The sequence below is a fragment of the Anastrepha obliqua genome, chromosome 3 (assembly GCF_027943255.1).
Source record: "Anastrepha obliqua isolate idAnaObli1 chromosome 3, idAnaObli1_1.0, whole genome shotgun sequence".
NCBI classification, from domain to species: Eukaryota; Metazoa; Arthropoda; class Insecta; order Diptera; family Tephritidae; genus Anastrepha; species Anastrepha obliqua.
The window spans coordinates 120,130,864-120,145,710 of NC_072894.1; the positions used below are offsets into that span (position 1 = coordinate 120,130,864).

At 35.0% G+C, this 14,847-nt stretch overlaps 1 protein-coding gene across 2 annotated transcripts in view; it reads right to left on the minus strand.

Moving 5' to 3' along the window:
• Positions 1-9,584, minus strand: part of LOC129241004 (nucleosome-remodeling factor subunit NURF301) — a 37,300-nt gene extending 27,716 nt beyond the window's left edge. The window contains exons 1-3 of one of the 2 annotated variants that reach the window (XM_054877114.1): positions 9,300-9,583; positions 8,736-9,130; positions 3,769-7,740 (exon numbers count right to left, since the gene is read on the minus strand). In XM_054877114.1, coding sequence (XP_054733089.1) covers positions 3,769-7,740; positions 8,736-9,006 — 4,243 coding nt within the window. In that variant the 5' untranslated portion in view covers positions 9,007-9,130; positions 9,300-9,583. Of the gene's footprint in view, positions 1-3,768; positions 7,741-8,735; positions 9,131-9,299 lie in introns of both variants that reach the window. The other variant, XM_054877115.1, reaches the window with a different exon arrangement.
• Positions 9,585-14,847: the final 5,263 nt, after the last annotated feature.

A 14,847-nucleotide genomic window follows, 5' to 3' on the forward strand; every position in this document is an offset into this window, starting at 1 on the left:
ATGAACGAAGATATCGAGGAGGGCAATGCAGATGACGATCATCAACAAGAGGACGAATCCGATGATGACAGCGTATCAGAGCAACTGGAGGAAATTAAGTCAACTGAAGCAGTTGAAATTTTCAACAAGGCGTTAATATGGGCTGGTTATGATATCAAAATGATATGAGTGTGCTAAGACGGTTAAGGGAGAAAGCTGTGCTTCAAGTTTTAGAAAAACAGAGGATACAAAAAAAGATGACCGACTTTTTAATTAATGACTTAATTTTCAATTAATATGTAGCGAAAACAAGAATAAAAATGTGAATTTAAATGTGAAAAAATATATTTACTTAGCCTTTTGGGCATTCCAAAACGTGAACACTTTTGTTAATGTGAACTAAATTGGTTTGAATTAGTTATATTAGCTATATTTAATTAGCTATATATACTTTTTTTTTTGCTTATCTTCAAAAGTAGGAATGATTAAAACTTTTCATTTATCATTCATGTCTGCGTTATCGATATGATTTGAAATTACACCCGTGATCAGTTAATAAGAAATGCGCTATTTTGTACAGTTTTGACTTTTTTTTTTTTTTTGTCTAATTTTCATGCACTTTTTATAAAATTATAATTTATTCTGTAACAATCATCTTATGAGTAATATTATTATTTATATATATTTATATACAATATAACCCCAACTTAATAAGCGCACTGGCTACTAGAGCTTTCAGTGCTTTATAAATAATAGTTTCAAACTTTGGACAAATTTTAAAAATTTGGGTCAAGGCACGGTGATTTTGTCAAATTTTGTTTAAATTACTCTTACCTATAAACTTTTGTTTATAGATTCTGATATTATAAGATATAAAATGCATTGCTCTTGATGTTTTTACTTTCGTGCCACTATCTGTTCATTGCGCTTTGAGCCCATTCAATTTTAATATAAAATTGTCGTCGATTTTTGATAATTTTTTTCCCCCGACGGTGTTGCGTATTTTAGCTATATAACGCAGGACCGAAATTTTTTTTATATGGAGAAAAATATTTACTGAGCTATAAAACTGCGAACACGATTTTTGTTTTTAATCCAAAATAAAAATTAGAAAATTCGTCAAATTTTTAAAATCTTGTAAAAAACAGAGTAGTCAAATCTAGACAAAATATTGTGTTCTTAAGGTGTTTGGTATATCTGATCAAGGGCTGTTACTTCTACAGCATTCCTTATAAATGTATTTGTTTATTTATTTACAGTAACAGGGTTTGCGTTGTTAGTTTCTGTTCTTTGGCAGTGCTTATGCTGATGGATTTTTGTTCGACGAACACGTAATATATCTGGGATTGTTCTGGTTGTACTGAATTTATTACAGATTTGTATTCTGGAAAACTGAAACTCAATTTGAGCATTTTTCATCTTCGGACACTTGTTGTCATTCTTCGAAAACAAAAAATTTGGTACAAATTTATCGCTGTTTCTTGGACGGTCCAAAAATTTTGTTGTAAATGTCCTTAAGCCCAAAAAATCCACAGAACCACATGGCGCTAAAAAGAAAACTACTTGCACTACTTATGATTTAATTGTGATTCCTGCCAAGAGGGATTCTTTCAAGTCATTAAAGGTCATTGCAGTTGAACAACGAACTATCAGCAAGAACTGTACGGCGTCGTGTGTACAGCATGAACCTACCAAACAGAATAGCTAGTAAAGTTCCTGCTGAAATAAGCAAATTTAAGAGGAAAATTCGTGCCCGAGAGCACAAGTCATGGTGTGGAACAGAGGGTATGAAAAAATGGTATAACATATTTTGGAGCGGTGAAACATAAATAAATTTATTTAGAAATGTAGCTGGGCGAAATTTCAGACGAAGGTCACGATTTCTCACCGCGGTTCAAAAGGTAAAAATAAAGCACAGTGGCGGCAACATACTAATTTGGGGATTCTTCTCTTAGTATAAAGTAAGGCCTATTCACCTCATGACCAATAAAATGGGCAAATGGTTTTTAAAAAACAATGTTAAAGTTATGGAAATCTTTGGAGGGATTTAAAGAAATGAATCGGGAAAGATATATAAGGATTTATGGCAAAAAATTAAAGAAAGAAACCTTCCGCGGGATTATAACATTTATGCCAAATCGGATATAAAAGTTATTGATTACACTTCGATATTTTAAACATCATTTATAATAAAATCACTAAGTGCTTTTTGTATCGTATGTATTTCTATTTCCACATGATAATTTCCTTTTTTTCTTATTGTCATTCGTTTAAAAGGTCCTTGAATTATTTATATTTTTTATATAAATTTGTGAAATAAAAACCACATGCAGTTGAATATCTGTTATTGTTATTGGGCTGGAGGGAAAGTTCTGTCGTAATTTTAATAGGCAGGTAATTTTCCTTTAAATAAAAAAGGATCTGGCTAGTGAGTCATTACGATTTTTTTTTACCTTCTTCTTCTTACTTGCCGCGATAACCGCTTACGCGATTTTGGCCGAGTTTAACAAAGCGCGCCAGTCGTTTCTTTCTCGTGCTAACCTGCGCCAATTGGACACACCAAGTGAAGCCAAGTCCTTCTCCACCTGATCTTTCCAACGCAGAGGAGGCCTTCCTCTTCCTCTACTACCACCAGCTGGTACCGCATCGAATACGCTTCTGCGCCATGCGTTAGAACGGGCATGATGAGAGTCTTGTAGAGTGTTAGTTTTGTTCGTCGAGAGAGGACTTTACTACTCAATAATCCAAAGTAGCACTTGTTGGCAAGAGATATTCTACGTTGGATTTCAAGGCTGACATTGTTATCGGTGTTAATGCTGACTCCTGCCGTATAATATTAAAGAAGTCCTTTTTTGCCGTTCATCATTTACTTGTGATATTTAAGGTGAAAATCATGTCATTAGATAAATGGCATTTTGTATGAATTCCAAACGCACCGGTTGCATGTAAAAATGTATGTGCTGTATTTGGAAAATATATTGTAAATGCTCGTACTTGTCAAAGATGGTTTAGCAAATTTCTTTCCGGGGATCAGAGCCGCCAAGAAAGTGATCGATCTGGACAATGATCCAAGATCTCATTTAAAATACGACAGAATTTTCCCTCCAACTCAATAATTAAAAAAATTTGCATTTTCCGTAAGAACGTGGGTGGTGTAGCCTACTTTAATGACCATATCTGTATATACTAGTCACAAAAACCTCTAAAAATGGATAGCGAAATATACAACATTATACACGTGGTAAACGAATATACCAAAAATGTCATATTTTGGACACACATTTATGGAAGCATTATTGGAGCTTCAAAATGGTAGCCGCGCTATATCATTATATTTACTTCGCTGCCTTTTGGTTTATGATACGATCTTCAATCATTTTTTTATATGGCAACACCACATTTATGACAAATTTAGTCGAACTAATTTTGTTCACTGTAGAGTCGACGTACTTTTCCTGCTCGCTCTTAAGTATATTGCTACAATAACAACAACAACGAATTCTATCTTGTTGGTGTTGTAGCAGCATATACATTCCCCATACATATACGGGAAATGCTACTGAACTTACAGACCTTGGCCGGGTCGTTCCGATTACGTAGAACCGACTTTCGTCAGAACGAGCTTCGCCAAATAAAATTTCAACATAACCACTTCACCCTATAGCAAAATAATGGAGTTGCATTATGTGCCATGAAAATTTTAAAATAAACTAATTTGCTTTTTCATTGGTAAAAATTTGCTTAAACAGTAATTTATATTACATATTTCATGTTTCTGAGTGAACTCACCTCGTATGGTCTTGGGCATCTCCAGAGGCACAACGACTTTGCGTCTTAAATACTGCGTACGTTCACCGTAACGGCCCATATGGCGTAGCTTCAAAAGCTCCTGCGTCACAATCTCCGTTTCACTAGAAACTTGGTGTTTACCATCAGCCGATGGCGGTTTGGCAATCATGTCATCCCAGCGAAGGCAACACCAGAGAATACGTAATTGCAAAGCTACCGCTGACAGATTTGTCGCTTTACTGGTACGAAAAGACCAACAAGTTTTGAACAATGGTCGCGAGCATGGATATGGCCACACAGAATTATTCTTAGCTAGATGATGGAAACCATTTGTAGTTACCTTACCACCAACGCGCGCCAATTTCTTTAATTCGTATGGCGCCAGTACAAGTATACTCATTTTCAGTTTGTGAGTTAGAAATTGCGATGTTAAGGGATATGTTGATCCAATAGGTGAACTCTTAGACTGTTCCTGAGTTTTCACCTCCTCCTTCTTATTTTGAGTTCGATCCTGTTGTAGCATTACTGGATCTCGCCATAAGTAAATACGACCACGAGGTGATTCCGCAGCATACAAACGTTCTCTACCATTCGGATAGTATTCTTTTTCATATTTTGTAACATCTTCTCGTTTGACAATACGTGGTTGTGTGGGAAATCTGCGATTCTGTTTAACATTTGATGCTGTGGCTTGCTTCTCATATGTTTGATTAAGCGCATCCTTGGTGGCAATGTACGATTTATTGATGCGCGACTTTTGCATTTTCTTACACTTTTTGGCGAGTAAGGCGTCCATGCCTAACCCATCGTTGCTAGCTGTAAGCGCAGCTAACGAGTCATCATTTGTAGTTTCAGAGCTCTCTACCTCAACATTGCTGCACACATCGATGTTATCAATGAATTCCATACGCTCATCACTGGCACCAATATCACTGTTAGCCCCAATTGGCATGTTTTCCTCTTTCACTACATTGGCAGAGGGATCTTCGTCATTTTTCGTTACGTAGCAATCATGCAAGAGCTTATCATCATATGGCACTGCAATAGCGCGTGCATGCTCCCAATCTTGTACTAAATCCAATGGGCTTTCATCTATCAACAAGCGGCAATCATCGGACTCGTCGCGAACCAGTGATGCATCCTTTTTGCCCTCGGTTAGTTTTTGTTCAAGAATCGATGGCTTCGTCACAGCACCCAAAATAGCAGCCACTGTCTCTTTGGATCCATTGCCAGCAATGTGTGCTTTGCGCAACAACAGCAGTAACTCTTTCTTAGCGCGTGCTTTCTGTAGGCATAATGGTGAATAGCAAGTGTTTTGTGTTATTTGCGAAACTGCATTCGAATTTGTATTACACTCTTTTGTGTAGCAACGATATTGCTTAGCGAATCTATTCAGCTGACTAAATTGCAGGCGAACTGTTTGTATTTTTTTCGCTAAAGAGTTAATTAAATCTAGATTAACATCTTTGCTTGGCATGTTTTTTTGTTGTACATACTGAATATCCATCAAACGCCGTTCCAGGAATGTTTGTTTGCCTACCTTCTTATTAGCTTCTGTTTTTGTGTCGTCCGATTGTGTTGTTGATTGCGTATCAACATCATCATGCTCGGTTTTTACTGCCAATTCTTCTTCAGCTTGCATTAAATCCAACCGACGTGCAAGTAAATTGTCAAGTCGACTTTTACGCGCAATTTTTGGATACATGAGTCTACCAGGCATTGTTAAGGACTTAGAGACATCAATGGTTCCAATATCAGTTCCTACGCCAATGCTACCATCTGTGCTAACACTGTTGAGTTCTACTATCTGCACATCTCTGAACTTCTGTAAGTAATGATAATCGGCACCGCGTCTTTCTGCCGCTTTGCATTGCAAAATAAATTTGTGGGTACGTGGATCCACACTAACGATTTCATCTACATCACTTCCCTTGGTAAAGTGAACATTCACTTTTACAGGGGGTATAGCCAAACCATGTCGATAAGATGCGCGACGACTTTTGCTGCCGCCTACACCACAACGACGACTTGTTGATAACCACATCCAGCCCCATTGGCCATGTATGCGATACTCCTCACCTTTTTGCTTCCAAACTTGATGCTTTAGTCCTAAAGAGTATTTGATATAATTGAAAGCAAGACGATTACGTTCCTCTTCATCGTCGCGCTCGCGTTTTTCACGTTTCTCCATCTTTTTGCGTTCTTCACGTTCGGCCGATGTTATGCGACATAAAGTAAGATGGCCAAGTTGTTCATGCCAAACATTTGCAAAGATTACATTTTTAAGTGCTGCTTGGAGTAATAATAACACTATGACGAATTCCGTTGGACGCCGTGCATCAGTTACTGTGCGCCGCCATTTCCACTTTATAAATCGCCAATTCGGAATCAAAAATGATGAAGGTACAGTCTCTTCAAAATTTAGTAGGGTTTGACGCAATGTCTGTGTAATAGTATCCAAACTACCCATCGTTACACCAATCCATTTAAACTCGGAGGCTGTGGTCAATGAAAACTTATGCGATAGGTGTCGACGTTTATCGCGCTCTTCGTTACGTTGAGGCTTATTTAAAGCAATCGGATTAGATGTGTATTGATTTACGTAATTTTTAAAACCATGATCCATACCCAACTTAAAATGAGAAAGATCGTTTGCATTTTGACTTGTTTTCAGACGAGTCATCATCTTACTTTCTGTGCCACTTTCATTCATTTGTGCATCATCGTCTTCATTACCACGTATTAATGCCCATGTTTTCTTATTTTCTTCATCAATGTAAGATAGCCTTTGGTATTTATTATGCTCTTTCGTAATAGACTCCGTTAATTTCATTTGACGTACTATCTCATCCTTTCGTTCCATTAATTGGTTATAGAGTGACGATTCCAAATCATCCTTGTCGATAATACTTAGTAATTGATCTAATTTCGACTCAGTACTGTAGTACCAAATTTTCCCGCTGTCATATTCGGGTTGACCTTCGACAAAGATTCTGCGAGCCATGAACCAAAATTTGCGGCCATGTCTATCCAAGCCGAGTATATCGTGTCGTATGAGTACACCTTGCTTCTCCTGTGGCAACACACAATCAACCACACCACTAACTTTATGTGACTTACACAAATTACATTGCCAATCCTCTGTGGGTACATCATGAAGCGGCGGGTCTACACACTCCAAATGGTAGACAGCTGGACATGTTTCGCAACACAACAAATCGCCCAATCTATGACAAATTCGGCAATGATCATCATAGTGTATTGGACCTTCTTGTAACATTACGTCACGAACAGCATTCGTTGTTAAAAATTGACTTGTCAAAAATTCTAAAACAGTGAGGCGATCGGTTACACCTGTAAAAGGGTAATCACCAGCACATAGGATGTTGTATACTTCGCGGTTGAAAATTGTATCGCTTTCCACATAGCTGCGAAGTACCTCGGGCCAGGTAATGCCATCAATTAGGTATAAACAAATGTTTACCGTGTCTTTCTGATCAAGCGGTCCAAAATGTGTCCCCTGTACATCTTCTTCACGCAAAATTGCTTTTAATAACATAATGTGTACATCAGCAATAAGTGCGCTTTGCTCATCACATGTCAAAGCGGCACAAAAATCCTCAAAACGGAATGGTGACAAACGTACCAGGTGGCGAAATCTTCTTAAAACTTCATATATACTTAAAGCCTTAAGTAAAAATTCATTTTTCATTAATAAATCTTCTGAACTGATTGGTATTTCTAAAGGTTCATATTGACGGTCTTGTAGCCAAATTGGATCAGGACTTGGTGGTCGCGGTGGACGACCGACACCATTTTGCGTAAAACTACATACAGAGAACTCAGATTCACTTTCATTAACAGCATCAAGACTCTCTTCATCGGTAGCTGAACAGAGTAATTCATCATCTATGTCACTCTTTTCGCTAGAGTCTCCAAAATCAGACCCATAATGATACTCAGATTCATATCCTGTGGAAGAAAAAAATAAATTCATTCATTCATTTGTTGATATAAATTTATAAACTAAATAAATGAAATAAATTGGCCATTACATTGCTGTGAACAACTTGAATTTCGGAGAATTTTTTTTGCTAGTTTATAAAATATCAGCTGTCAGCGATAAAACAAATTTAAACTAAACTCATAATTTATTGCTTTCCGCTTCCGTTGATGCAAATCGTTTAAAATTGGGCAAATAAATGTTGAGGAATATAAGGCTTGAAGTCATGTATAGTATTGTTGCCCTCAAAAATATAACAAACTAAAAAATGTAATCTGAATGTGGTCTGCGAACTATGCATGCATATTTTTAACATAGGAATGCAAATTTAGTGTGAGATATACAAATATAATATATTTATCCAAATAAAACGAAATTTATGAAAAGACGAGGAACGCCAGATTAATTCACAAAATAAAATAGTTGCGATACGGTACTTGTTGATAATATTAATATTGATGGGATTAATAATAACTGTAAAATTGTATCTGGGTTCGGGATGGTTCAGTGCTTTTGTCAACTCAAGCTTTTTCAAAAAAATTCTAGTTTAACATACCTACTTGGGCATAAAATAGATGTCGGTATGATGGTGACCCTTTCTGTATGTTTAAGGTATAGTTTCAAACAAGTGTACAATGAACCGTATGTTGTCTGAACAATTCTTGGTAGATTCGAATTTAAATTGGGTTTCTTCAGGCTATTATAGTTACAATGGAAACCGAATAGCGTATACTATATACATAAACTTAGATTTCAAATATCTTCATAAGTTTCGGTGTGCTTGTTCAGTACATTCGTATTTATAAATAACGGTCAAAATTATATAGACATGTATGCATGTGCAATAATGTGCATGTAAAATCCCTACAATAAAATTTCAATTTAAAACTATAAATACAAGTGAACCAATACAAGATTTCAATAATTAAGTGTAAAAAGTAAACAAAAAATGTGTGATTATTACCTCCTCTTCGACTAACATTAGCCGTGCTGCTGGTAGATTTACGTGACCTGCCCCTAGTACTCTTGCTAGTGGATTTCCGATTATAGCTGCGGCTACCATCACTCTCCTGAGGCGAAGAAGCGCGCGAAGCCGATGGAGTACTCAACTGAGAATCACAAGCTTTGCTCAAATATTTTGGCTTCTTCAACAGCTGATAATTAAATTTGGTTCCAGCGCGCTCATTTGGCGTCTTCGGAGGTCTACCCCGCTTTCGACTACCCCGTCCACTCATATTTTCCCCAAGTCAATTTGGTTAAAATTTTTTTTAAATATAATATATATTCGTTGACAATTATTTTTTAAAATAATTTTCTATAAAAATAAATAGCGCACAATGTAGAAAATTTGAAGAAAACCTAAAATAAAAATTGAAGGTTATTTATTACAATCAAACACACACAGCCAGCGTATTTAAGCATTTTAAACAAGCATTTTATCATTCATTAAAATTTAACAAAAACAAATATTTCTCAATGAATTTCAAAAATAATGTGTATATTTTTGAGTTCCAGCTAAATACTCTACCTTCCTCCAAAAGCTGTATCTTTAGTGCTTATTCAATTGATGGCTTCCCAGTTAAAAACTCAAGCCCAAACGAGTCCGCCATTATGAAAAACGATTTTTCACTTTAAGACGATAAAAAATATTTATCACCACGAAATTTTATACACCATCGAAAAACAACAAACACTTGTGTTAAACTTGTAAAAAATTTCCACTATTTAACAACAATTTATATGTTTTCATAAACTTTTTATTCTAAAATGATTTTTCCTCACTTTTTAACTCACAAAACGTACAGTATGCAACGACCAATCACAGCGAATCTTCTATTTTACAACGCTGAAGACGACCTCTGGTAGTCGTTTCGTGCAACACAACATCACGATATTGCCACCTGAGTGAACAGTGTGTAAAAAGTGCGTAGTTAGCAAACGTGCACGCAAGCCATATGAATTATAATTACTTCTGGTGGTAAAAAAATTCCTTGCAACAAAAGAATGTAATTATTCCAGTTTATTATGTTTCGAAATGCACATATATTTACAAATATAACACGATATTATAACTCAATAAAGCGTGCTGCTGTTAATACATTCCGTGACCTTTCGCCATTTAACTACAGGGTACTCTTCGCAGATTTGGCTCACGATTCTCGCATCTATATGAATATGTTTATAATGCAAACATTTCATCTGTTTCACACTAATAGTTAAAGTAATATTATATTTGAACTATTGATTAATTATTTATTTATTAAGCCAATGAATATAATCGATTCTTATTAGCTAAGTTGACATATTTTAAAGTTAATATGTATTAAAAAAGGAAGTACTATAATTTATTATACATACCTATAAATTAGGCAACCATCTTAATACACGTTAAGTTGTATTATGAAGAATCTTAGTTTATTGCTCTAAAACCAGTAACTACTAAGGGCTAATACGTCAAGGGTTCTTATAATAGGGATAATATAACTAGATTATCTTCTTTTTCGAAAAATTAACAAGCCACATTACCCATACATTTCTCTCCCGAAATCTGAGATTATAAAATATAAATTATAAAGCTCAATCGTGTATTCCATCATATTTGAAACTTGATAGATTGAAAGGGTAAATACAAGAAAGAAGAGTGGCAAGCAAAATAATGCAAGTGCACGTAATATGAATAGACTGCAAATATATAAGACCTTTTTTCTTTACCGGTGCTATTTAAATCGAATCATTAACAATTTTATTTTCAACGAGGTCTGGTTAGCTGATCATTGTGAATATTTTATAAGAGAATTCTGAAAAGCCATTGTGAATGCCCTCAAACTCCACATCAGCTGAATTTTGTTTACTATTATTGTATTTATGCAGTTACTTTTTACATGCGCCATCCCTGTTTTTGATTTATTTTCTTCTAATAATTTAAAATTAATAGCAGATAAAACAGGAAATCTACCACCACATTTCTAGAGCGTCGATTAAAAGAATTATTGTTGTCACTGGCCGATCGAATAAAATATAAAATTTTAAAATTAAATTAGCTCTAAAAACTAAGAATAACAAAAAAATATTTATTTGGAAAACGAAAGCAAAAAAAAAATTTTTTTTCTGTGGTAGTTATTGAAAAATCACTTTTATAGCTATTTACGGGTTACGTTCTGATTAAGAGTTTCCTTACCGGACCAACTTTTGGAAAAATATTGTATTATTTAACAAATAGTATTTATGTGTATGTATGTGCAAATGTTTAACAAAAAATGGCAATGGCAAACCTCCGAGTGTATTTCTATCATGAAAAAGCTCCTCATAAAAATATCTGTCGTTCGGAGTCGGCTTGAAACTGTAGGTCCCTCCATTTTGTGGAACAACATCAACACGCTCACTACAAATAAGAGGAGGAGCTCGGCCAAACACCCAAAAAGGGTGTACGCGCCAATTATATATATATATATTTCTTGATGTCTCTGATATCAGACTTACGGTACTACTTAAAGATACAAGTATAAAGTAGAATTTTTATGCATTTGAAAAAAAAAAACCCGTTATACGGAAGGCGGCCGTTATTAGAGCCCGCCTTGGTTTATTTTTAATCTCAACTAACATACCTGGGCTACGTTCAGCATATCGCACCCTAAATACAAAAGGGTCACAACTCAAAATTTTCCACACTCGAGCTTGACTTGTTTACAGTAGCACAGAAAACAAACTATGTGACATATCACGCTGAAATTTGCCATGTAAGCTTATAACAGTCCTACCAAAAAACAAAAAAATTATTTTTGCCATATGTCATCAACGGACCGTTTTATTGATAACGTCTCGTTCATATTTGAGCAGAAGTACATTTTGAGTTGTGACCCTTTTGTATTTAGGGTGCGATATGTACTAAATTTCGTTTAAATATTTCAAAGCTTTTTCATAAATTTATAAACGTATTTATGTAACCTATCGCAATTATAATCATTATTGAATACAGTTACGAGTTTTTTGTAAAGTGTTCTATATTTAAGGGGCTATATGCAGTTAGAATTTTCAAAAAATCTATTTTTTTTATTTTTTGTTTTTTAATGTACATATATTTAAGAATACACCAAGAAAATTTAATATCGTTTCGGTGAATATTTTCGAAGTTATACGCAAATTTGAGAAGACGTTTCAGAGCGCTTGAAAGTACAAGGCAAACTTTAAATGCGTTTTTCTCAAAATGGTGTTTTCAAAGTCGGTGACCAACATTACTCGAAAACAGATAAACCCATTAGTCTCAAATTTTAACACGAGCTTCTTAAATATATTTTTAGTAATTAATCGAAGATTTTTTTCAAACCGATAAATATTTTTTTATAAACAATTTAAGGCCGAAATTTTGGTCAAAAATCGATTTTTTTTTTCGATCGCCATTTTGTCAAAAAAAAATTATTTTGCTTATTCCTTCGATTAAAATAAGGTATTAGTTACTGTATATATAATATCCTTTAATTCCGGAGGGAGCGTAGGGCCAATAATACTCTGTTTCAAGAATCAGGGCATCGCATAAAGAAGTTATGAGAGTAGGCTCCTGACAGGGTTTCGGCTGTGCAAAACTTTAAAGTGGTTTTCTGAACCTTGTTATTTTTGAAGCCCGTGTACGCAATAACTCAAAATCTATTGAACCAATCGGGTTTTTTTTTTTGTTGTTATTATTTCTTTGACTAAATGTTAAAATTACAACAAAAAATGAGCCTATTTTTTGAGCGAGCGAGTGTTTTGGCTTCTAAGTGCTATGAAAATTTTTAAAGTTCTCCCTGGAATATCTCGAGAAATATCACTTTTAATAAATGCACATTACAAATTTCTTTTTTTATCAAAACTGTGCTTTAGGGCTACTTGGGGAGTGCCGTACCACTCTGGCACTTCACTCTACCACTTCAACCATTTCACCTACCTTACAATACAAATTTCTTTCGAGGCGCCTTCAAAGATTCACTGTCACTCGCTCAATTTTCAGTATTTTGCAATGAAAGTTTAGGAAGATATTGTTGCGTTATTATATGAAACCAAAAAAAATCCGCTGTAGCCGAGTGGGCGGAAAAAAGTTTCGAACATTCGTTATATGGAGGAAAATATCCAAAACCGACAGCCGAAAAAATTGTCAAAAATCATCGTAGTATTTGAGCCACTTGAAACTTACACTTTTAAATTACATTTGCACTTACAAATTTTTCAAAAATGAACTACAAAACTGCACTAGAAATTCTGATTAAGAAGTTTGAAATTTTGTTGAAAATTCGCCGAACTTTTTATAAATTTTCTGCAATGTTTGAAACTTTGTGTTATAGAGTTTTTGTTGTACTATAAACTTTAGTTTTTACAAAAATAATTTAAAGTAAAAAAAAAATATGCAAATAAATAAATTGTTAAAACTTGTCAATTTTTAGATTATATTATATTTTACTTATACATATATGTATATATATATATATATATTGGGAGGTTGAATTAGTTTTAAAGGTGGCACACAGATGGCGCTATTTATCACTTTATCGCGTTGGCAATACTGAATATATATTCATGACAAAGCCTCATCCCTAGGCTTTGTTTATCAGTATCTGTCATTTCGCTGAAGCATAAACAACGCAGTGTTTTCGTGCTCCGAGTATGTCAACTTTCGTGCCGTCGAAACGCAATTTGCGGGAAGCTTTGCTTTTCTGCTTCAATTTGAAGAAAAATGCAGCCCAAGCCCGTGAATTGCTGCAAGAGGCCTACCCAGACCATACTCCGTCGATTTCAACATGTGAGTACTGGTTTCGACGATTCAAAAGTGGTGATTTTCACACCGAAGACAAGGAGCGTCTTGGCCAGCCCAAAAAGTTGGAGGACGCGGAATTGGGGGAATTGGTAAACGAGGACTTGTGCCAAACCCAAGAAGAGCTTGCTGAATCATTGGGCGTTGATAAATCAACCGTTTGCAAGCGTCTAAAAGCGATGGGAATGATCCAAAAGCAAGGACATTGGGTTCCGTACGAGTTGAAGCGAAATCGCGAAACGAACGACAAAGCAAACAAAGCAAACGAACGGCAACGTTCGACATCTTGCTCTCTCCTACTTAAGTGAGCGTATATATGTATGTATATGCGCATATGTACATATATAAATTCACGTATTTGTATTTGCATATGCCTTCTTATTGATTATTATTATAATAATTTGATTCACTTGAAGAATTTAAAATAAAACCAAGTTTGTTAATAATACCTGTTGTTTTAATGTTATAATTATTAATTTTTTTATTATATATGAAGGAAAAAATGTATGGTACAATAATATTTACCATATACCTTATAAGATATGTTGTCTATACTAATATTATAAAGAGGAAAACTTTGCTTGTTTGTAATGAATAAGCTCAAAAACTACTGGACCGATTTTAAAAATTCTTTCACCATTCGAAAGCTACATCATCCACGAGTAACATGGATTATATTTTATTTTGGAAATAGGGCTCGAGATATAGGTCAAAACGTGGACCCGGGTAACCTTCGGATGTGTATATACAATATGGGTATCAAATGGAAGCTTTTGGTGAGTGCTTCAGTTCAGAGGATTTCCATCCGCTCCGTGACTAGGGTCTCGAGATAGAGACCAAAACGTGGACCCTAGAATGTGTTTGTACAACATGGATATCAAATGAAAGCTGTTAATAAGTGCTTTAATACGGGGTAATTTTCATACCTATTGATGACTAGGGTCTCGAAATATATGCCAAAACGTGGACCCGCCGTGTCTTTGAACCGAATTAAACCAAACTTACACACATTGTTAAGTAGGTATTGAAGATGATTTCCGTATAGTTTGAATACCTATTGGTAGATAGGGTCTCGAGATATAGGTGAAAACGTGGACCCGGGTAACCTTCGGACGTGTATGTACAATATAGGTATCAAATGGATGCTGTTGGTGAATGCTTTATGATATGTTATGTTATGTTATGTTATGTTATGTTATGTTATGTTATGTTATGTTGTGTTGTGTTATGTTATGTTATGTTATGTTATGTTATGTTATGTTATGTTATGTTATGTTATGTTATGTTATGTTAT